This window comes from Hemitrygon akajei, unplaced genomic scaffold (assembly GCF_048418815.1).
Source record: "Hemitrygon akajei unplaced genomic scaffold, sHemAka1.3 Scf000033, whole genome shotgun sequence".
Lineage (NCBI taxonomy): Eukaryota > Metazoa > Chordata > Chondrichthyes > Myliobatiformes > Dasyatidae > Hemitrygon > Hemitrygon akajei.
The window spans coordinates 2,243,768-2,268,713 of record NW_027331919.1 but is presented as its reverse complement, the minus strand read 5'-3'; the positions used below and the strand labels follow the sequence as shown (position 1 = coordinate 2,268,713).

At 47.8% G+C, this 24,946-nt stretch overlaps 1 protein-coding gene across 1 annotated transcript in view; it reads right to left on the bottom strand.

Annotated features, from left to right (window-relative positions):
* LOC140719877 (oxidized low-density lipoprotein receptor 1-like) overlaps positions 1-24,642 on the bottom strand; it is a 56,904-nt gene extending 32,262 nt beyond the window's left edge. Inside the window, exons 1-5 of the mRNA XM_073034802.1 lie at positions 24,548-24,642; positions 21,850-22,105; positions 5,332-5,458; positions 3,651-3,722; positions 2,368-2,487 (exon numbers count right to left, since the gene is read on the bottom strand). Coding sequence (XP_072890903.1) covers positions 2,368-2,487; positions 3,651-3,722; positions 5,332-5,398 — 259 coding nt within the window. The 5' untranslated portion in view covers positions 5,399-5,458; positions 21,850-22,105; positions 24,548-24,642. The remainder of the gene's footprint in view (positions 1-2,367; positions 2,488-3,650; positions 3,723-5,331; positions 5,459-21,849; positions 22,106-24,547) is intronic.
* Between the last annotated feature and the right edge of the window lie 304 nt (positions 24,643-24,946).

The following is a 24,946-nucleotide window of genomic DNA, read 5'->3' as shown; positions in this document are numbered from 1 at the left end:
CGGGCTAATATGAGCGGGAAGGACAGATCATGCACGGGGAGTAGATGTAATCTACCTGGACATTAGCAAGGTCTCAGATGATACACTGCTCTGGAAGATGATGGTACAGGAGTCGGGAGGTCACGTTGCAGATGTACAGTGACGCCGCTCTTGTTCAGTGTTGGTCGCCCTGATGTAGGAAAGGCCACTGTGCTGGAAGATTTACGATTATGTTGGACTCGGGACAGTGAGGCATGGAGAGAGGTCGGGCAGGTCGGGACTTCATTCCTTGGAGCGCAGGGGTGACCTTACAGAGTTGTGTAAAACCACGAAGGGCGCAGGCAGGGTGAATGAAGAGAGATTTGGGAAAAAGATGTGGTAGCGAGAACAAGAGAAAAGTGAGTGCGGTTAGAAAAGGGAGAGAGCGGTGGATATAGAGAAAGAAAAGGCGTGGAGGGGAGATGAGCGGAAAACAGGGACAGAGAGAGGTCGGAAGAACGGACGGTGTTGACGGTGGTATAAGAGTGAGCAGAGAGAGCGCGATAGAGTGCGAGAAGGAGATCGAGAGTGGTAAAGACGGTGACAGTATAGAAGAGAGACGGGAGAGAGAGGGGGCAATGAGAGAGGGCGAAGAGAACGGGACAGTGGGAGACAGTAGGGGAAATAGTGTGATGGAGGGACGGGGAGGGAGCGAGAAAGGAGACGGGGTGAGAGAAGGTGAAAGAGGGAAAAGAGAGTGGGGTTAGAAAAGGGAGAGAGGGGTTAAGGTTTTATACCGCGCTCCTTCTCAGCGTCATCAACAGTCCTCCCTTCTCAACACACTGACACGGAGCTAACTCAGCTCCACCACCCCTGCCCCACACCACTTGCTCCTCATTGCCCCTTCCTCCACACGCCCCATACCATGCCATCTTCCCACAGCACTCCCTGCGCACTCCATCCTAGAACTCTACCTCTCGGGCGCAACGGTCCGTACGGACCATCAAAGAGAGCTCCCCCCTCTTCGCATCTCCCACGCGTTACCTCCGTGTTATTCTCAAACAGGGAATCATTAGGGTCAACTGTACTTTTACACTGAAATCTCTCGACAGGATTGGACACGTCACCTAAACAGGAACAAACTGAAAAAGATGAAACTATCCTCGATATTTTCGGACCCGGGGCGCCGAGGGGGCCTTGAAATTAACTTCCGCATACGATACATCAGATTCAGCTGGGAACAGAAGATTGTTCTGATTGAGGGTCAGACACAGAGTGAAGCTCCCAGTGCACTGTTCCATCACATTCTCCTGGTGTCAGACACCGGGTGAATCTCCCTCCGCACCGTCCCATCACACACTCCCGGGGTCAGACACAGAGTGAATCTCCCTCCACACCGTCCCATCACACTCTTCTGGTGTCAGACACAGAGTGAATCTCCCTTCACACTGTCCCATCACACACTCCCGGGGTCAGACACAGAGTGAATCTCCCTCCACACCGTCCCTTCAGACACTCCCGGGGTCAGACACAGAGTGAATCTCCCTCCACACCGTCCCATCACACACTCCCGGGGTTAGACACAGAGTGAATCTCCCTTCACACTGTCCCATCACACACTCCCGGGGTGAGGCAAAGAGTGAAGCTCTCTCCGCACCGTCCCAATGCACAATCCATGGGGTCAGACACTGGGGTCAGACACAGAGTGAAGCTCCCTCCACACAGTCCTGGGTGGGGGGGGGGGGGGAGGTGTTTCGATAATCCGATAAAAACGGGGCCGAAGCCGTCCTTGGGACTGGTGGGACGTGCTTTCGTATCTTTGTATCCGATGGGACGGTGTCCGGCTGGGTTGGGTCGGGGTCTAGGGTTATACTGGCTGTTTCACGGAGACAGCAGGAAATGTAGACAGTGTCCACAGAGAGAACAAGTGAGATTTCCATCTTTGGAGTAAGAAATCAGGATGGCTGATTAGGGCAGTGTACCAGAAGTGATAGATGGGGACTTCCTATAAGAGGGTTGGGGCCAGTGAAATTAGACTGACCGATTTGATTGCGGAGGACCTGTTTGTCCTGATTGGTTGGAGAAATGTACACAGACTTTAACAAATACTGTCACAAGATCCCAGATGGTAGATCACTCCGGGAGAATGAAGAGAGGAATGGAGGGCGAGACGGAGTAAGAAAGGAGCAGTGAGAGAGGGGGGGGAGGGGGAGATCCGGAGTGTGGAAGATGGAGGAGGGAGGGAGATAGTGGATGGCCTGAGTGACAAGCTTTCTTTACCCAGACTGTGGTCAGCCCATGGGACGAGCTGACAGAGGAAGTGTTCAAGGCAGATGCATTAGAAACTTGGACACTTGGGAGTATGGCACGTGACCCATCCAGATTGACGTCTGCGCTGTGAACTCTGACCTGTTTGTGTAATGGTTGACAACCTGCCGGGTCCCTGGGCAATGCGAGGACATTCGCTCTCATCGATGCAGGGTTCCTTTCTCCGAAAGTTCAGATCTGAGTAGGTGGAGTTCAGACCGTCTGGGAGAGAGAGCGAGAGCAGATAAGTGAGAGAGTGAGAGCGGTAGAGAATGGAGTAGGGTGTCGGGAAGAGAGAAAAGAGGGAGGGGTTTGAGAAGAGACAAAGGATGAGGGAGAGGGGTAGAGAGAGGAGAGATACAGGAGAAGCAGAGGAAGGCGATGGGCAGAGAGGGGGAGGTAGCGACAGGGGCGACGGGGGGAGGATGTAACAGAAAGAATGGTGAGGGAGAACGGGGTGAGAGAGGCGGAGACGGGGGTACAGGGGAGAGAGTAGGGAACAGTGAGAGGTCAGGGAGAGGTGTGAGTGAGGGCGAAAGAGAGTGGTATTGAGAATGGAGAGTGAGGGGAGGAAAAAGTGGGAGAGGGATGGGGAAGAGAGAAGATAATTTGAGAGAGAGAGAAGTACGAGGGGAGAAGCGTCGGGGAAAGGAAGACAGCCGTGGATAGAGAGGAGGAGAGGGCTTGACGGGTGTTGAGGGGCACATTTCGGAAGAGAGGGAGGTTGGAAGACCGGTAGGGGCGAACTGGGAAAGATGAGACAGTGGTGAAAGAGAGAGAGGGAAAGAGCGCCATGGGAAGACCGAAAGTGGTAGAGACGGTGACTGTGATAGATGAGAGACGCGACGGAGAGAGAGCAATGAGAGAGGGCGAAGAGAACGTGACAGTGGGAGACAGTGGGGGAAACGGGGAGACGGAGCAGGGGAAGAGGAAGAGCGGAGAGGGTGTGAGGAGGTGCGGAAGGGGAAAGAAGTGGAAAGAAAGTAGATGAGTGGAGTTAAGAACAGTGAGAGAGCGGTTATGGATTTATACCGCGTTCCCTCCTCACCACACCAACACGGCGCTCACTCACCTCCGCAACCCCATCCCACAGCGCTTGCTCCACATCGGCACAGGCCATGCTATCTCTCCTCACCGACCCTTCTCACAGCCCACTCTCCTGAAACCGTCCCACGGCCCTCCTTCTTCACCGCCCCTCCAAGGGAGCTCACTCCTCACAGCAGCCTCACCACCGTCCCTCTCATCACCCCCTGCATCATCTCTTCCACGTGTTCAATCCGACTTATGCTCAAACAGGGAATCAGTAGTCACGTTTGCCCTGAGATCTCTCGACAGGATACGACGTATCAGCTAAACAGGGGGAAACCAACAAAGATGAAACTGACCTCGATCAGCCCGGACCCGGGGCGCCGAGGGGGTCTTGAAATTAACTTCCGCGTACGATACATCAGGTTCAGCTGGGGACAAAACAGCGAGTGTCAGCGACAGAATAAGGCTCCCTATAAACCGTCTCATCACACCCTCCCGGGGTTCAGACACAGAGTGAAGCTCCCACCACACCGTCCCATCACACAATCCCGGGGTCAGACACAGAGTGAATCTCCCTCCACACCGTCCCATCACACACTCCCGGGGTCAGACACAGAGTGAATCTCCCTCCACACCGTCCCATCACACACTCCCGGGGTCAGACACAGAGTGAATCTCCCTCCCCACCGTCCCATCACACACTCCCGGGGTCAGACACAGAGTGAATCTCCCTCCACACCGTCCCATCACACACTCCCGGGGTCAGACACAGAGCGAATCTCCCTCCACACCGTCCCATCACACACTCCCGGGGTCAGACACAGAGTGAATCTCCCTCCACACCGTCCCATCACACACTCCCGGGGTCAGACACAGAGTGAATCTCCCTCCCCACCGTCCCATCACACACTCCCGGGGTCAGACACAGAGTGAATCTCCCTCCCCACCGTCCCATCACACACTCCCGGGGTCAGACACAGAGCGAACCTCCCTCCATACCGTCCCATCACACACTCCCGGGGTCAGACACAGAGTGAATCTCCCTCCCCACCGTCCCATCACACACTCCCGGGGTCAGACACAGAGCGAATCTCCCTCCACACAGTCCCATCACACACTCCCGGGGTCAGACACAGAGTGAATCTCCCTCCACACCGTCCCATCACACACTCCCGGGGTCAGACACAGAGTGAATCACCCTCCCCACCGTCCCATCACACACTCCCGGGGTCAGACACAGAGTGAATCTCCCTCCCCACCGTCCCATCACACACTCCCGGGGTCAGACACAGAGCGAATCTCCCTCCACACCGTCCCATCACACACTCCCGGGGTCAGACACAGAGTGAATCTCCCTCCACACCGTCCCATCACACACTCCCGGGGTCAGACACAGAGTGAATCTCCCTCCACACCGTCCCATCACACACTCCCGGGGTCAGACACAGAGTGAATCTCCCTCCACACCGTCCCATTACACCCTCCCGGGGTTCAGACACAGAGTGAATCTCCCACCACACCGTCCCATCACACAATCCCGGGCTCAGACACAGACTGAATCTCCCTCCAAACCGTCTCATCACACCCTCCCGGGGTTCAGACACAGAGTGAAGCTCCCACCACACCGTCCCATCACACAATCCCGGGGTCAGACACAGAGTGAATCTCCCTCCACACCGTCCCATCACACACTCCCGGGGTCAGACACAGAGTGAATCTCCCTCCACACCGTCCCATCACACACTCCCGGGGTCAGACACAGAGTGAATCTCCCTCCACACCGTCCCATTACACCCTCCCGGGGTTCAGACACAGAGTGAATCTCCCACCACACCGTCCCATCACACACTCCCGGGTTCAGACACAGTGTGAATCTCCCTCCACACTGTCACGTCACGCACTCCCAGAGTCAAACACAGAGTCACTCATCACGCACTCCCGGGCAGACATAGTGCGAAACTCCCTCCATAAGCCTGATCACACACACCAGGATAAGCTGCAGAACAGATCAGTCGCCTGTCTCTTTGCCGCACTCACCTCGGGAAAGAGACCGTGAGTCATTTTTTCCGAACTTCACAGTCATGTAGCTCACGCTCTGGTCCATCCCGCCGAGGAGTCTCTGCGTCTCTGAGCTCAGGGGGAATCAACCGTAGTCAGAGGAAGCCTGTGTTAACAAGTGGGTTAGGCCGGTACCAAGCAACGCGGGATGAAGAGCTGATGAACTGAGGAACCGAGAGCAGGGGGAGGAAGTGCGGGCAGCAGAGCGATTGAGGGTGTTGCAGAGGGTGGTCGTGAGAAATGTGAGTGGTTGGGGGAAGAGTAGTGTGAGTGGGGAGAAAGAGGGGAGGATTCGGGGTCGGGTAGAGATAGAGATCTGGGTGACAATGGATAGACTGGGGAGAAGGCAGCGAGAAAAGGGGTAAGTACAGTGAAGAGGGCGGAAGGAACACGGTCCCTTCATAGGCTTTCCTCGCTTTCTCGTCCAGTGGCGCACTCTCTCTCTCCCTCCTTATTCCGTGGAATTCTGTGTCTCTTCTTCGACAAGCTTCCCCCACGCTCCCCTTTTCATTCTCTATTTTCCCTCCCCCTATTCTATCTCTTTCTATCCCATCTTCCTCCCCTCTTCAGCCCTTGCTCTTTTCCTACCTCCTCTTGTCCACCTTTGCCCCACTTTTTCCTCTTCCCCATTATCTTATTCCACACCCTCCCACATCTTCCCCTCTCTTTTTCTTCTCTCCACGACCAACACTTCTGTCACCCGGACACGCAGATGTGCTTACATACTCACAGATGCTTTCTGTATTTCCCTCCCTTCCGAATGTCCGCCTTCATCTCCTTCATCCCATCTTCCCCGTCCCTTCTCCACCCTTCCTCCCATCCTACCTCCGAGCTTCCCGTTCTCTCCCACCACACATTCCTCCTTCCCTCTCCCACTCTTCCTCTTCCTTTAGTTTCCCTCAATCAATCTCTTCCTTCTCCCACCCTCGCCAGGCACTGGCTCCCTCTGCCCCACTCACCTTCCCCACCTCAACGACTTCTCTATCACGCACCTTCCCTCTCCACTTCCTCTCTCCTCTACACCTTCTTTCTTTATCCGACCTTAACTGCTTTATTTCCTCCACTTCCCATATATTTCCTCATCCAACTCACATTCCTTCACTTCTCCTTCCTCCCTGGATTCCATACTTCCTTACTTTCCCAATGCTCCTTTCTTTCTGAATAAGCCTTGCATGGGGTACCTTATCAAATGCCTTGCGGAAATTTAGATACACTACATCTAATGCTCTTCCTTCATCAATGTGTTTAGTCATATCCTCAAAAAAATGATCAGGTTCGTAAGGCACGGCCTGCCCTTGACAAAACCATGCTGACTATTCCCAATCATATTAAATCTCTCCACATGTTAATAAATCATGCCTCTCAGGATTTTCTCCATCCAATTACTAACCACTGAGTTAAGACTCACTGGTCTATAATTCCCTGAGCTATCTCGAACCCTTTCTGGAATAAAGGAACAACATCCGAAAACCTCCAATCCGCTGGAACCTCTCCCGTCCCCCTTGATGTTGCAAAGATCATCGCCAGGTTCTCAGTAATCTCCTCCCTCGCCTCCACAGTAGCCTGGGGTACATCTCATCCGGTCCCGGCGACCTACCAACTTGATGCTTTCCAAAATCTCCAGCTCACCCTCTTTCTTAATATCAACATGCTGCAAGTGATTGATACTATCACCCAGATCGTTACTCCACAGTGAATACTCGAAGCAAAATATTATTTAAGTTTCTGCCATTTCCTCCGGTTTCATATACATTTTCAGCCTGTCACACTTGATAGGTCCTATTCTTTCTCGTCTTATCCTATTACTCTTCACATACTTGAGGAAAGCCTCGGGGTTTTCCTTAATCCTGCTCGCCAAGAATTTCTCATGGCCCCTTCTGGCTCTCCTAATATCCTTCTTAAACTCCTTCCTGTTAGTCTCATAATCTTCCAGATCTCTAGCATTACATATTTCTCTTAGACTTTTGTAAGCTTTTGTTTTCTTCTTGACTAGGTTTTGTACAGCCTTTGTACACCACGGTTCCTGTGCCCTACCATAACTTCCTCGTCACATTAGAACGTACCTATGCAGAACTCCACACAAATAACCCCTGAACATTTGCTCATTTCTGCCCTACTTTTCTTTGAGAACATCTGTATCCAATTAAAGATTGCAGGTTCTTTTCCGATAGCCTGATACTTCCTCTTACTCCAACAAAAAGAGTTGCTAACTTGTCTATTCTTATCTCTCTCCAATGCTGTTGTAAAGGAGATAGAATTATGATCACTATCTCCAAAAATCTCTCCGAGTGGTTTATTTCCCAATAGCAAATTAATTGCAACCTCTCCTTTTGTGGGTTAACTACACATTTGATAATGTATCCCATGTAAGGAGACATGTGGCCCACGGAGACATTGCTTTGTGTATCCAGAACTGGCTTGCCCACAGAAGGCAAAGAGAGGTTGCAGTCGTGTCATATTCTGCATGGGAGCCGGTGAACAGTGGAGTTCCTCGATGATCTGTTCTTGGACCTCAACTCTACGTGATTGCATGAATGATTTGGATGGGGATCTGGAGCTGTGGTTCTTAAATTTGAGGATGATACAAAGGTTCGGGGAGTTGTAGATACCCCTAATTATGAGGTCTGTCAGAGCTTACAGCGGGACATTCATAGGATGCAAATCTGGTCCGAGAAGTGGCAGATGGAATTTAACTCAGGTAAGAGTAAGGCTGTTACTTTTGTGGTCAAATATGATGGCAGAATATGGTATTAATGGTAAGACACTTGGCAGTGTGTTGGATCAGAGGGATCTTGCGTTTCCAGTCCATAGGACACTCAAGGCAGCTGCACAGGTTGTATCTGTGGTTAAGAAAGCGTACACAGTATTGACCTTCATACATCGTGAGACTGAGTTTAGAAACCGAGAGCCAATGTTGCAAATTTATAGGACCCTGGCCAGACGCTACCTGGAGGACTGTGTTCAGTTCTGATCGCCTCACTACAGGAAGAATGTGGAAACGATGGAAAGAATGCAGAGGAGATTTGCAAGGAAGTTCCCTGGTTTCGGGAACATGCCTTATGAGGATAAGTTGAGTGATCCCGGCCATTTTTCCTTGGAGCGATGGAGGATGAGAGACGACCTGATATGGTGCAACAGATGATGAGAGGCTTTGATCTTGTGGATAGTCAGAGGGTTTTTCCCAGGGCTGAAATGGATAGCTCTAGAGGGCAATGATTTAAGGTGCTTGGCAGTAGGTACAGAGGGGAATTCATGGGTCCGGAGAGAGAGTGTTAAGTGCGCGGAATGCTCTTCCGGCGATGTTGGTGGAGGCCGGTACGATAGGCTCTTTTAACAGTCTCGTGGTCAGCTAAATGTAGCTCAGGGAAAAATAGAGGGCAATGGGTAACCCTGGAGAATTTCAATGATAAGGTCATGATCACAGAGTTTGTGGGCCGATGTGCCTCTATTGTGCTGTAGGAATTATGTGTTTCTATGTTTCTATGACCTCTGGACGGAGTTGTCTGAGGAGAGTGGATCCGAAGGTCGGCTAAGCTCGCAAAAGCTCGACGGGAGCAAATGGACGACACTGTGAGCTCCAACGTTTGCACATTAGACTGTTTCATGAGAATGTGCCCCTTTTACATGTCGCTTTACAAACCATATATACAAATTATAAAGCTGAATTGTTTGCTAGCATATTGTGTACTCTTTGTAAACATCGTACAACGTCCACCCAAACGAGATTTCGTAAGTTTCTCGGGACGGCGGCTACCATCACCCGGATGAAGCCGGGAGCCGAACCGATGATTTCATTCCCACTATTTTTTATTTTCTTGTAAGCCCTTTCTTTAGCTTTTGCAGGAGCTTTGAGTTCCCTTTTCGGCCAGAATTGGATATTTCCTGAACTCTGAGAACTTCTTTATTTTTGGAACACACATGTCCTGCACCTTCCTGATCTTTTCCTAGAAACGAAAGCCATTGCTGCTCTGCTGAAATCCCTTGCAGATGTGGTTGGAGAAATGGCAGATGAGTTCAACCCGCGCAAATAGAAAGATATAGCACACTAATAAAGAGAAGACCGTGTCAATGAGCAGAGGGATCTTGTTTGGAGATATTGTGTATGGCTCCATGAACGCGGCTCCACAGTTTGCAGACGATATGAGGATAAGTGGAGTGGCAGGTAGTTTTGAGGAAGTAGACAGGCTACAGAGGGGCTTAGACAGGGCAAAGTAATGGCAGATGTACTGCTGTATTCAAATATGCATGGTTATGCAGTTTGGGAGAAAATGAAAGGGTTTGCTATTTTCTAAATGGAGAGAAAACAGAAGGAAAACAAATCAGAGATTCACGGGGACTTTAAGGCCCTTGTGCGGGATTCCTTAAAGGATAATTTGCAGGTTGAAGAATGAAATCTCCAGCACATTCCCGGCCCCTCAACCCACAATGTTGTGCCGGTGTTCTAACTTTCTCAGGTTGAGTCTGTGGTGAGGAGGGCAAATGCATGTCAGCATTTCGACTCGAATATAAAAGGAAAGGTGCGATGCTGAGACTTTATAAAGCACTGGTGAGGCCTCACGCGGAGTATTGTGAACAGTTTTGGGTCTCTTATCTTAGAAAGATTGTGCTCAAAGTGGAGAGGGTTCAAACGAGGTTCACAAAAATGAATCCATGATTGAATGGCGTCATATTAGAAGTGCTGAATATCTCTAGACCCGCACTCACTGGAAGTTAGACGGAAGAAGAGTGATCCCATTGAAATCTATTGAATATTTAAATGCCTTGATCGAGGTGGTGTGGCGAGGATAGTTTCTATGGTGGGGGAGTCGAAGACCAGAGGACAAAGACTTAGAAGAGCGGCTCGTCCTTTTAGAACAGAGACAAGGAGACATTTCTTCAGCCAGAGTGTGGTGAATTTGTGGATTTATTTGGCACAGGCGGCCGTGGAGGTCAAAGCTTTCTTTTTTTTATATATTTATGGCAGAGGTTCTTGATTGGTCAGGGCTTGAAGGAATACTGGAAAAAGGGAGGGGATTGAGGCTGAGAAGTAAATTATATCAGGTACGATGAAATGGTGGAGCAGACTCTATGGGGCAAATGGTCTAATTCTGCTTCTAAATCCTACGTTCTCATGATATGTTACTTTGTCTGAATGTGAAAAAAATAAATGTTTTTGCCAAGCTGGATTAGCTGAAGATTGAGGTCACGAAGGTCACAGGATAAGATGCAGAAACTTGTTGAAACTTGCTTGTGCGAGCTGACAAATCTAGCAGCATTGCATACCAAGAATGAGGTAGTGTTAACTTTTATCCAACACTGTCTTAGTAAATGCTCCTACATCTTACGTTCCTATCATATGTTTCTTTTGTTTTATTGTGGAAAAACTAAATGTTGTTGCTAAGCTTGACTAGCTGAAGACTGAGGCCCCGAAGGCCACAGGATCAGATGCAGACGCTGCTCTGCTTGTTCGAGCTAACAAAAGTTTGCAAAGTTTCATTCCAAGAGTGAGGTAATGTTAACTTTTCTCCGACACTGTCGTGGTAATGGAGGAACTGAATTTTCTTGTAAGCCCTTTCTTTAGCTTTTACAAGAGTTTTGAGTTCCCTTTTCGGCCAAAATTGAATGCTTCTTGAGTACTGAGAACTTCTTCATTTTTGGAACACACATGTCCTGCACCTTCCTCATCTTTTCCTAGAAACGAAAGCAATTGCAGCTCTGTTGAAATCCCTTGCAGATATGCTTGGAGAAATGTCAGATGAGTTGAACCTGGGCAATAGAAAGATATAACACCCTCTTAAAGACAAGACAGTGTCGATGAGCAGAGGGATCTTACGGTCCGTGTATGTAGCTCCATGAACGTGGCTCCACAGTTTGCAGACGATATGTGGATAAGTGGAGGGGCAGGTAGTTTTGAGGAAGTAGACAGGCTACAGAAGGGTTGGACAGGGCAAAGAAATGGCAGATGTACTGCTGTGTTGAAGTATGTATGGTCATGCACTTTAGGAGAAAATGAAAGGGTTGACTATTTTCTAAATGGAGAGAAAACACAGAAATCAGAGATTCAAGGGGACTTGACAAGGTCACAGGATAAGATGCAGAGGCTGCCTTGCTTGTGCGAGCTGACAAAAGCTAGAAGCATTTCATACCAAGAATGAGGTAATGTTAACTTTTTTCCAACACTGCCTTGGTAAAAGTGGAACTGACTGCAGACGTGCAGTTCTAATTTTGTGCACCGACCGGAAGCATTCGTAGACTGTCTGATATCCAACAAATGCTTCTTGAAATCGCTCACTGAGTATATTTGGCTGTTGGCTATTGCCTAAAATTCACTATATAAATTTAAAAGATAACCTGATATTGGCGGAGTCGTAAGGCAACGGGATCACCTATTGAAGGGTTAACCGTACACCGATGTTTGTGTCTTTATTTCTGTTTGATCCCGGGATAAGTTCTTTTACAGTCCAATTCGGTAAAACAGGGTAAATCCGTCGAGAATAATGATGTGGGTCCCAGGGAGAGATGACCGGTTGATTTGATTGTGTAGGACCCATTTTTTGCATTGGTATGTGTAATAAACAGAGACATATCCATTAAGAATATCCCAGATGGTGGACACCCTGGGAGATGGAAGGTTGGGAGAGACGGAGATGAACTGGAGTGGTGAGAGAGGGAAAGAGAGGAGGAGATTGGGAGCGTGGAACATCGAAGGGGAGGAAGGTATCAGATGGCGTGAGACGCAGGGAGAATTGCCGGTCTGATTTGACCGGGGAAGGTAGATCACGCACGAATAGTAGATGTAACTTTCATGGAATTTAAGAAGGCTTTTAACAAGGTCCAGTTTGCAGACTACATTGGAGGACGATGTGGAGTCCACGAACATTCTCTGAGCAGTTTGATTGCGTTCAGCTATAGGGCGGTTTGTATGAGAATGTACAAGGAGCTGTGAATAACCTTGCCGAAGAGAGTAATGTTGGTGGCGTTGTCTCTAACTATCCACACGATCAATGCCTCTCATCATTTATACACCTCTGTCAGGTCACCTCACATCCTCCGTCACTCCAAGGAGAGAACTGCGATTTCACTGAAACTATTACTAGACGGCATGATCCCCAATCCGGGCAAAATCTTTGTAAAGCTCCTGTGTACCATTCCTATAGGTTCCACATTATCCTTGTAGTGTGTTGACCAGAACTGAGCACAGTTTTGCAAGTGGGGGGGGGGGTCTTACCGGTGTGCTATAGGGCTGTAACATTACCTCTCGCTGTTGAACTCAATTCCACGGTTGATGATTACCAATGCATCGTATTCTTAAACACAGAGTCAAACTGCGCAGCCGCTCTGAGTGTCTGATGGACTTGGACTCCAAGATCCCTCTGATCGTCCACACTGCAAGGTTTACCATTAGTAATATATTCTGCCATTATATTAAACCTACACAAATAAACCACCTCCCACTGACCTGGGTTGAACATAATCTGCCACTTCTCAGCCCAGTTTTGCATCCATAAGACAAAGGAGCAGAAGTCGGCCATTCGGCCCATCAAGTCTGCTTCGCCATTCTCCCATTTAGTCCCACTCCCCGCATTTTCACCTTATCCTTTGATGCCCTGGCACCTTAGATAATAATCTATCTCTGCCTTGAATACACCCAATTACTTGAACTCCACTGCCGCCCGTGACAACAAATTCCACAGATTCACCACCCTCTGGATAATGAAATAAAATCTTCGCATCTCTGTTCTGAATGGGCACCCTTCAATCCGTAAGTCATGTATTCTCGTAGTTGACACCCCCACCATGGGAAACGACTTTGCCACATCAACTCTGTCCTTGCCTTTTAACATTAGAAATGTTTCTATCAGTTCCCCCCTCATTCTTTAAACTCCGAGGAGTACAGGCCAAAGCGGTCAAACGTTCCTCATATGTTAACACTCTCATTCCCGGAATCATTCTAGTGAATCTTCTCTGAACCCTCTCCAACGTCAGCACATCCTTTCTTAAATAAGGAGCACAAAACTGCACACAGTGCTCCACGTGAGGTTTTACCAGTGCTTTATAGAGCCGCATCCTTGTTCCTGTACTCTAGAAATAAATGTCAACATTGCATTCGAATTCTTCACCACCGATTCAACCTGAAGGTTAACATTAAGGGTATCCAGCACGAGAACCCCCAAGTCCAGTTAAATCTCAGAATATTGAATTTTCTCCTTATTTAAATTATATTCTGCCCGTTTATTTAACCATATAACCATACAACAATTACAGCAGAGAAAAAGGCCATCTCGGCCCTTCTAGTCCGTGCTGACGCTTACACACACCTATCCCACTGGCCCACACTCAGCCCATAAGCCTCCCTTCCTTTCCTGTCTATATACATATCGAATTTTAATTTAAATGACAATACCGAACCTACCTCTACCACTTCTGCTAGAAGCTCTTTCCACACATCTACCACTCTCTGAGTAAAGAAATTCCCCTTGTGTTACCCTTAAAACTTTGCCCCGTAACTTTCAACTCATTTCCTCTTGTTTGGATCTCCCCTGCGCTCAATGGAAAAAGCCTATCCACGTCAACTCGATCTATCACCCTCATAATTTTAAATACCTCTATCAAGTCCCCCCTCAACCTTCTACGCTCCAAAGACTAAAGAGCTAACTTGATCAGCCTTTCCCTGTAACTTAGGTGCTGAAACACAGGTAACATTCTAGTAAACCTTCTCTGTACTCTCTCTCTATTTTGTTGACATCTTTCCTATAATTCGGTAACCAGAACTGTACACAGTACTCCAAATTCGGCCTTACCAATGCCTTGTACAATTTTAACATTACATCCCAACTCCTATACTCAATGGTCTGATTTATAAAGGTCATCATACCAAAAGCTTTCTTCACCACCCTATCCACATGAGATTCCACCTTCAGGGAGCTATACACCATTATTCCTAGATCACTCTGTTATACTGCATTCTTCAATGCCCTACCATTTCCCATGTCTGTCCTATTTGGATTATTCCTACCAAAATGTAGCTCCTCACATTTATCAGCATTAAACTCAATCTGCCATCGTTCAGCACCCTCTTCTAACTGGCCTAAATCTCTGTGCAAGCTTTCTTCTACCAAAGTGCATGACCGTGCACTTTCCAACATTGTATTTCATTTGTCACTTCTTTTCCCGTTCTCGCAATCTATCCGTCTCTCTGCAGACTCTCTGTTTCCTCAACACTACCTGCCCCTCCACCCATTTTGAATCATGAGCAAACTTTGCCAGATAGCAATCTATTACCTAATCCAAATCGCGGCCACAACACAGAGCCCTGTTGAACACCAAAGGTAACCGGCAGCATACCAGAATGGGATCCCTTTATTCACACTCTCTGTTTCCTGCCAATCAGCCAACGCTCTATCTACGTATGTAACTTTCCCGTAATTCCATGGGCTCCTGTCAAGCTCATAAGACACGTCCTGCCCTTGACAAAGTTATGCTGTCTGTTGCTAAACATATTATAGCTCCCCAAATGTGCATAAATCCTGCCTCTTAAGATCTTCTCCATCAACTTACCAACCACTGAGGTAGGAATCGCTGGTCTGGAATTTCCTGGGCTGCATCTACTCCCTTTCTGGAATAAAGGAACAATGTCCGCAACCCACCAATTCTCCGGACCCTCGCCCGTCCCCATTGATGATGCAAAGATCATCGCCAAAGTCTCAGTAACCTCCTCCCTTACTTCCCAGAGTAGCCTTGGGTACAATCAATTGGGTCCCAACGACTTATCCAAATGATGCTTTCCAAAATCTCCAGCAAATCCTCTTTTTTAATATCTACGTGCTCAAGCTTTTAAGTCTGCTGCAAGTCATCACAACGATCAACACGATCCTTTTCCATAGTGAGATCTCACTGAGATCTAACACCTGACCAGGTTAATTTTCCAATAACAAATCAAGAAGATTCTCGTCCTGCAGGCTTATCTACATATTGTGTGAAGAAACCTTCCTGAACACACCGAACAGACTCCAACCCATCTAAACCTCTTGCTCTAGGGAGATGCCTATCGATATTTGGGAAATTCATATCTCCCATCGGGACTACTCTGTTATTATCATACCTTTACAGGATTTGTTTCCCTATCTGCTCCTCGATATTGTTGTTACAATTTGGCGTCCTATATATATATATAAACACCCAGTAAAGTTATTGAACCTTTCCTGCTCCCAATCTTCACCCTAAGAATCTCCGAGATAATTCCTCAATGGCGTCCACCTTTCCTGCAGCTGTGTCACTATCTCTGATCAAAAGTGCCACGCCCACACCTCTTTTGCACCCCCCCCCCCCCCCGTCCTTTCTGAAATATCTAATGGTCGGCAATTGAAGTATCCTTTCCTGATTCTGAGCCATCCAAGTCTCTGTAATGGCCACCACATCATATCTCCAAAGCATGACTTCGGCTGCTTGAACGGGGCACGACTGCGCAAGCGCGTGAATGTCGGCCCGTGAGGCAGCGGGAGAGTTTAAAAAGCGAGCAGATTAACAGAGCGGGGGACGTAGTGGAGGGAGACAGGGTAGGAAGGCATTAGCTCCAGAGGCTTTGGCGAGCAGATGCTGAGGACTAGCTTGCTCCCAGTGAGGTAAGGCCGGGTAATCTCCTTTAATTAATCTAATTATTTTAGGAGTAGGTAATGGAGGCAGCAGTTAGGGCAGTCGAGTGTTCCGTTATCAGTATGTGGGAAATCCGGGCGAGCACAAATGTGCCTGATGACCACACCTGCAAAAGGTGCATCTAGCTGCATCTCCTGACAAACGGAGTTATGGAACTGGACGTGGAGCTGGATAAACTTCGGATCATTCGGGAGGCAGAGGCAGAAATAAACAGGAGTTACAGGGAGACATTTACGCCGAAATGTCAGGAGGCAGGTAGCTGGGTGACTGTTAGCAGGGGGAAAGGGAATAGACAGAATGAGTAAATCACCCCAGCGGCCGTTTAGGGAGTTAGGTGCAAAGTTGAAGGACAGGACCTCCATGGTTGCAATCTCAGTATTGCAACCCGTGTCACGTGCTAGTAAGGCCAGAAACCGGAACATAATGCAGCTAAATATGTGGCTAAGGAGTTTGTGCAGGAAGGATGGCTTCATGTTTCTGGACAATTGGGCCTTGTCCCAGGGAAGGTGGGGCTTGTACCGACGGGACGGGTTGCACCTGAACTGGTGGTGGACTAACATCCTTGCGGGAAGGTTTGCTAGTGCTGCACCGGGGGGTTTAAACTAGATTTGCAGGGGGAGGGGAACCAGAGTGTTGGCGCAGATGGTGAGTTGGAGAAGGATAAACGTCATGCGAGAGCTGCAAGTACAGTACATGGAGTAAATCCAGATCTGGCATTTGAGGTTGAGAAACAGAATAAAGTTTGTAAAGATAGTTAGGCAGAAGGGCTAAAGTGCGTGTACGACAATGTAAGAAACATCAGAAACAAAGATGATGACAAATTGCCCTTACAATTTCTCATTTCTATCCATACTGTCTCTACATCTCCTGATTCTATGTCACACCTCGCAAGGGACTGAATTTCATTCCTCACCAGCAGAGCCACCCCACCCCCTCTGCCCACGGGTCTGTCCTTCCGATTGGACGTATACGCTTGATTATTCATTTCCCTGTGAAAAGTGGGAGAGACGTTCACCTCGGGGAAGTGTGAGGTGGTATACTTTGGAAGGACAAACTCAAAGGCAGAGAACAAATGGCAGGATGCTTGCTAGTGGAGAGGAGCAGAGAGATCTGGGAGTACATGTCCACATATACCTGAAAGTTGCCTCACAGACAGATAGGGTAGATAAGAAAGCCTATGGGGTGTAGGCTTTCATAAGTCGAGAGGTAGAGTTTTAGAGTCGCGATGTAGAAATGCAGCTCTATAAAACCCTGGTTTGGCCACACTTGTATTATTGAGTCCAGTCTGGTCGCCTCACTATAGGAGGGATGTGGAAGCATTCGAAAGGGTACAGAGGAGATTTACCAGGATGCTGCCTGGTTTAGAGAGTATGCAATTTGATCAGAGATTAAGGGAGCTGGGCCTTTACTCTTTGGAGAGAAGAGGGATGAGAGGAGAAATGATAGAGGTAAACAAGATATTAAGAGGAATAGATAAAGTGGACAGCCAGCACCTCTTCCTCAGGGCACCACTGCTCAATACAAGAGGACATGGCTTTAGGCAATGGGGGGAAAGTTCAAGGGGGATATTAGAGGAAGTGATATTTTTTTTCACTCGTTGAGTGGTTGTTGCGTGGAATGCACTGCCTGAGTCAGTGGTGGAGGCAGATACACTAGTGAAATTTAAGAGACTACTAGACAGGTGTATGGGAGAATTTAAGTTGGGGGTTATATGGGGGCATTGTTTAAGGGTCGGCACAGCATTGTGGGCTGAAGGGCCTGTAATGGGTCGTTCTATTCTATGTTCTATGTTTTAACATCGCCGTACATTTCTTATTCGTCATTTGCACCCATAAAGCCTCACTTAGTCGAATTTTCTTGCCTGTCCTGACTGTCCACTGCAGTAACATTTTCTCCGCCTAGTAATGTCACCCCTGATCCTTCAATTCCTTCCTCTTTCCCACGAATAAAAATAGGGAAACCCGAAATATCGTGCTCTCCTGCTTGCTCCTCCTACAGCCAATTCTCAGTAATGTCCATAATTTCATAATTCACTGTATTGATTCATTCACTGAGATCAACCGCCTTATTTAAAGCTTATTGCATTGAAATAAACGGGGCACAGTGCACCAGTCGTATTATGCATAAACTCTTGATATCTGACTTTTTCTGCAGTCTTAACATCATCTGTCTCCATATCGACTCTGCTCTGCTCTGGAGTTCTGAATCCCATCCCCCTGCAACTCAAGTTCAGCAACTCTCCCAAAAACTCTCATGCACAGTACTGACAAACCTTCCCGCTGGGATATCAGTTCTCCTCTAGTTTATGCGTAAACCGCATTCCATCTCTTCTATACAAATCCCAACTTCCTTGGAGAAAAATTCTATGTTTCCAATTTTCAGAGCCCTCCCACCCACACCACGTGCTAAACTCTATGGTTGTCCTATATCTGGGCACACTGGGGCGGGTAGTGGTCCTCTCCTTTAATTCAATAGCTAAATCCCTGACCTCACTTTGCAAAACCAGCTTCCCATTGGTACATATATGCTGCTCACATACTCACTTAAGAATCATAGAGAAGGAATGGTGTGCTGAGAAAAGGGAAAGGAAGGGGAGGAGAGTGGGGCCACAGAAAGGGTGTTCAGATTGCAGCCGTTGGAGCTGAACATGTGAGTTACCATATTTTGCTCCCTATTTCGGATTGGAGTCTGCTTAAACGCCGAAATCCACTGACCCATGACTAGTAGTCAGAGACGGAGCAAGATTTCCTCCATACAATCCCATCACACACTCCTGGAAACATACACTGAGTAACGCTCCCTCCACAACGATCCATGGCACACTGCCGTGGTCAGACAAAGAGTGTAGCTCTCTCCACATTGTCCCAACAGACACTCGGGAGTCTTATACGGAGTGAAGCTCCGTCCACACCGTCCCAACACACACTCCCAAGGTCAGATAACCAGCGAAGCTCTCTAAATATTATCGCATCTCACTCTCGGGGTCAGACATGTGAAGTACCTCCCGCACCATCGCAGCACACCCTACCGGAGTCAGCAAAAGTACGAAACCCTCTCCCTCCTCCGTTCTCCCCACTCACCAATACCCAGCCTTTCGGCTTTCCAGCAGTCTCGAACTGTGTGTGTCTCTCGGAGATGGTGTGTGTGTGTGTGTGAGCGGATTGGGTGCTGCCGTTAGAGGAAGGAAGGGGAGGAGAGAGGAGGCCAGGGAAAGGGTGGTGAGAATGCAAACACTGATGCAAGTGGTGTGGAATCACGTGACCGGCCTCTGCATGCAGAGTTGTGGAGAGATTCAGATCCTGGCGATCGATATCCATGGTACGGGGGGAGGTGAAACAACAGCCATCATCTCTCCCTCATACACCGCACAATTGCCTGTGTCACAGAGTGGGAGGAGAGTGGAGGGACAACGTAGATGGGGAGCGTTCAGCGGGTGGAGTGCACACCGAGATGGGGGAGGGGCGTATGTGTACGTACGGGATGAGGGAGACGGCGAAGTGTACAGCAGGGTGTTTGGGTCACGGAGACGGGGTTGCTTGGAACGCAGGGATGGTTGACGGAGACGGGAGTGGTGTACTGGAGACGGGGAGTAGTGTAGGAAAAAGAGAGTTTGACGGAGTTGGGCAGACATTTTGCCGAAGGAGGGTGTTATGCATGCGGGGTGATGTTTTCGATTGTTTTGGAATTACAGTGCAGGTTAACCTTCTCCAAATATGTCCTCTCTATCACACCCTCGGCTTCCCGAATGACCCTGAGTTCATCCAGTTCCATTTCCAACTCCTCAACGCGGAGTTTTAGAAGCTGCAGCTGGATGCACTTAAGACCATAAGACAAAGTAGCAGAAGTCGGCCATTCGGCCCATCGTGTCTGCTCCGCGATTTATTTTATCATGATCTGATCCATTCACCCATTTAGTCCCACTCCCCCCGCCTTCTCACCATAACCTTTGATGCCTTGGCTACTCAGATACGCTGCCTTAAATACACCCAATGGCTTGCTCTGCACTGCCGCCCGTGACAACAAATTCTACAGGTTCAACACCCTCTGGCTGAAAAACAAAATAAGAAACTCCCCCACCTTGGGAAACCACTTTGCCATATCCTCTCTCCATGCCTTTCAACAGTCGAAATGTTTCTATGAGGTCCCCCCTCATTCTTCTAAACTCCCAGGAGTACAGTTCAAGAGCGATCAACTGTTCTTCATACGTTAACCGTCTCATTCCCGGGCTCATTCTAGTGTATTTTCTCTGAACTCTCTCCAACGTCAGCGCATCCTTTCTTAAATAAGGAGGTTAAAACCGAACACAGTACTCCAAGTGAGTACTTACCAGTGCCTTATAGAGCCTCAACATCACATCCCTGCTCCTATACACTATTCCTTTAGAAACAATAGTCAATAGACAACAGGTGCCGGAGTAGGCAATTCGTCCCTTCGAGACAGCACCGCCATTCACTGTGATCGTGGCTGATCATCCACAATCAGTACCTCGTTCCTGCCTTCTCCCCATATCCCTTGCCTCAGCTATTTTTAAGACTTCTATTTAACTCTTTCTTGAATGCATCCAGAGAATTGGCCTCCACTGCCTTCTGGGGCAGAGCACTGCATAGATCCACAACTCGCTGGGTGAAAAAGTTTTTCCTCAACTCCGTTCTAAATGGCCGACTCCTTATTCTTAAACTGTGGCCTTTGGTTCTGCACTCCCCCATCATCGGGAACATGTTTCCCGCATCAAGCGTGCCCAATCCCTTAATAATCTTATATGTTTCAATCAAATCCCCTCTCATCCTTCTAATTTCCTGTGTATACAAGCCCAGTCGCTCCAATCTTTCAACACCTGACAGTCCCGCAAACCCGGGTATTAACCTCGTGAACCTACGCTGCACTCCCTCAATAGCAAGAAAGTCCTTCCTCAAATTTCTAGACGAAAACTGAACACAATACTCTCGGTGTGTTCTCACCCGGGCCCTGGGCAACTGCAGAAGGATCTCTTTGCTCCTCTACTCAATTCCTCTTGGTATGAAGGCCAACATGCCATTAGCTTTCTTCACTCTCTGCTGTACCTGCATGCTTACTTTCAATGTCTGATAAACAAGGACACCTAGATCTCGATTTACTTCCCTTTTTCCTAACTTGACACCATACAGATAGTAATCTGCCTTCCTGTTCTTGCCATTAAAGTGGATAACCTCACATTTATCCACGTTAAACTGCATCTGCCCACTCAACCAACCTGTCCAAATCACCCTGCATTCTCCTAACATCCTCCTCATATTTCACACTGCCACCCAGCTTTGTGTCATCTGCAAATTTGCTAATGTTACTTTTAATCCCTTCACCTGAATCATTAATGTTTATTGAATATAGCTGTGGTCCCAGTACCAAGCATTGCGGTACCCCACTAGTCACCACCTGCCATTCCGAAAATGACTTGTTAATCCCTACTCTTTGTTTACTGTCAGCCAACTAATTTTCTATCCATGTTTGTACTCAACCCCCAATACCATGTGCTCTAATTTTGCCCACTAATCTCCTATGGACCCTATCAAAGGCTTTCTGAAAGTTCAGGTACACAACCCTGTCCATTTTCATAGTTGCATCCTCGATAAATCTGCAGAAGATTAGTCTTTCGGGGTCAGACAATAGGTACCCCAACCCAAGACACACCACCAGATCGGAGACTGAGCAAACCTCTCTCTCTCTGTCTCTCTCTCTCTCTCTCTCTCTCTCTCTCTCACGAGATTAGGAGCGGGGTAATGAGGGATGTTAACTCACTTTTCATGCTGGTCAACAGTTGGCAGATTAATTTGCTTTTGGGGACAGAGCTGTTGTAGTTGAGATTAGGGGGAATGTGGGATTTTACCTCACCTTTCCTGCTGGTCAACGTCGGCAGAATAATTTGCTTTCGGGGATAGAGCTGTTGTGGTTGAGGATGCACGCATTCCTGAGACAGGTGGCCTGGCAGAGGTCCCGAAGGGAATTCGCGATTGTCCTGGATTCAAGGGTCGAATACAACTCAAGGCCTTTTAGTCGATAATGGCACCTGGTCCTGTTCATCTCCCAAGATATTGTTCCCCAAGAGTCTGGTAGTCTCGTTCGGAAGGGATCAGAGAGAGGCGAAACTCTGTCAAAAAGAAAAGAGAAATTTTTACAAATGTTTCAGAGGGCTAGGTAATGTTAGAGATCTAGAAGATTATAAGGCAAACTGTAAGGAGCGTAAGGGGGAAATTATGAGAGCCAGAAGTGGCCATGCAAAGTTTTGGTGGCAGGATTAAGGAAAACCCCCAGGCATTCTACAAGTACATGAGGAACAGGAGGATAAGACGTGAAAGAATAGGACGTATCAAGTGAGGCAGTGGAAAGGTGTGGATGTAACCGCAGGAAGTAGCAGAAGTACTTAATGAATACTTTGCTTCAGTATTCACTATGGAAAAGGATCTTGGTGATAGTAGTGACGACTTGCAGCAGACTGAATAGCTTCAGATTGTGGATATTAAGAAAAAGGATGTGCTAGAGCTGTTGGAAATCATCAGGTTGGATAAGTCGCCGGGACCGGATGAGACGTACCCAAGGCTACTCTGGGAAATAAGGGAGGAGGTTACTGAGACTTTGGCGATGATCTTTGCGTCCGAGTCCATAGGACGCTCAAAGCAGCTGCGCAGGATGACTCTGTGGTTAAGAAGGCGCATGGTGTATTGGGTTTAATTCGTGGAACTGAATTTCGGTGCACAGAGGTAATGTTGCAGCTATATAGGACCCTGGCCAGACCGCGCCGAGTACTGCGCTCAGTTGTTGTTTCCTCACTGAAGAAAGGATATGGAAGCCATAGAAAGATTGCAGATGAGATTTACAAAGATGTTGACTGAATTGGGGAGCATGCCCGATGAGAATAGGTTGAGTAAACTCGACCTTTTCTCCTTGGAGCGACGGATGGTCAGAGGTCACCTGATGGAGGTGTATAAGATGATGAGAGGCATTGATAGTGTGGATAATCAGAGGCTTTTTCCAGGGTTGAAATGTTTGCCACAAGAGGACACGGGTTTAAGGTGCTGGGGAGTAGGTACAGAGGAGATATCAGGGGTAAGTGTTAGAGGCAGAGAGTGGTGAGAGTGTGGGATGGGCTGCCGCCAATGCTGGTGGAGGCGGATACAATATTCACTTTTAAGAGACTTTTGTATAGGTGCATGGAGCTTAGAAAAATAGAGAGCTATGTGCAAGCCTTGTAATTTCTAAGGTAGGGACATGTTGGGCGCAACTTTGTGGGCTGGGCATGTATTGTGTTGTAAGTTTTCTATGTTTCTATATTTCCACCCATAAAGCCTCACTTAGACAAGTTGTCTTGTCTGTTCTGACTGTGTTTTGTAGCTTACGTGTAAACCGTCTTCTATCTCTTCTGTAGAAATTTCACGTTCCTTGGAATAAACACAATGAATTTTCAAGTCCTCCCACCGGCACCGCAGCTTGAGCCACGTGCTGAACTATATGGTCTTCCTGTGTCTGGGCACACTGGGACGGGTGGTGATCCTGTCCTTTAGGTTAACTGCTAAATCCCTGACTTCACTGTGCGGAAACACCTCCCCGTACATACCGATTTCATTCGTACATATATGGACCAGGGAGTCGAGCTGCTCACTCACCTACTTAAGAATCACAGAATCTTTTTGCAATTGCAGTTGAGCCTCTTTCTATTGCACTTAAGTCAACTACATTATTTCAAGGTGTTAGGAGAGGGGTCATAGAAAATTCCCATTGAAATCCTCTCAATTCACATCTCACCCTGTCGTGCTCTCCACCCTCAAAATGTTTAATCAATTTCGCTGCCACTGTACGTTCACATCAGTTCAGTTTTGGGCCCCGTTCATAGAAACCATCTATTTCTTCCCTCCACACTCGATTCACTTTTTAGACAATGGGGTTTGAATGGTCTTATGTGCATTAAGGATTTGTGCACTGAAAATATATTTAATAGTTTTGATAACCTGTGCAGAACATATGGCCTTCCGCATAATCATTTTTTATACCTGCAGATTCTCCACTTCGTCAAGGTAAAAATGTACCTTTTTTTTCCTGATCTACCACCTGCTATGTTGTGGGACAAACTCACTCCTAGCTTTAATGATAAAGGGCTGATCTCTGTATTATACTCGCAGCTGATGTCTTTGGGAGTTCAAGGTCTAAAGAAAACTACGACTAGCTGGGAGGATGACCTGGGTGTGGATCTGGCTGAGGGATATTGGGCAAAAGCACTGAATAGGGTTCATTCCTCGTCATCATGGGCTAGACTCGGGCTCATACAATTTAAAGTTTTACACGGTATATTTAAGTAAAGCCAGGCGTGCTGACATATATCCCGGGATAGACGCTGGCTGTGACAGGTGTTCCTTCTCTCCGGCTGGTTTAGTGCATGCATTTTGATCTTGCCCTCGGCTTGATGGCTACCGGTCACTAGGTTTTAAAATTATCAGTGAGGTTTTGTGGTTACACCGAGACCTTGCCCGCTTATGGTTGTATTTGTATTTGATGTTTTGGATTTAAATGCAAACCAGTCGGATATCATTTCACTTACATCGCTTTTGGTCCGTAGGAGAATCTTGCTGGTCTGGAAATCTGCCACTCCTCCATCTGCTGCTGCTTGGTTAGAGGACGTAATGTTTTTTTTCCTGAAATTAGAAAATATTAAATTCACTCTGAGGGTGTCTGTGAGAAAGTTCTATTGGAAATGGGGGCCTTTCTTGTCATATTTTGGGAGTCTTAAGGAAGTACCTACCAGTTGAGGGCCTTTGATTGTACTTGGGAAGTTGCTTCCCTTTTAACACGCATATGGTTTACCTCACAGGGTGGTTGATCAATTGTAATATGAGTGTATTCTGGTCATCTGGGATGTTGTAGATGTGTGTGGGACTTCGTCTACAATTAGTGTGGGGTGGTGGCTGTGAAATGTCCGTACTTGTGTTTGTGAAGTGTT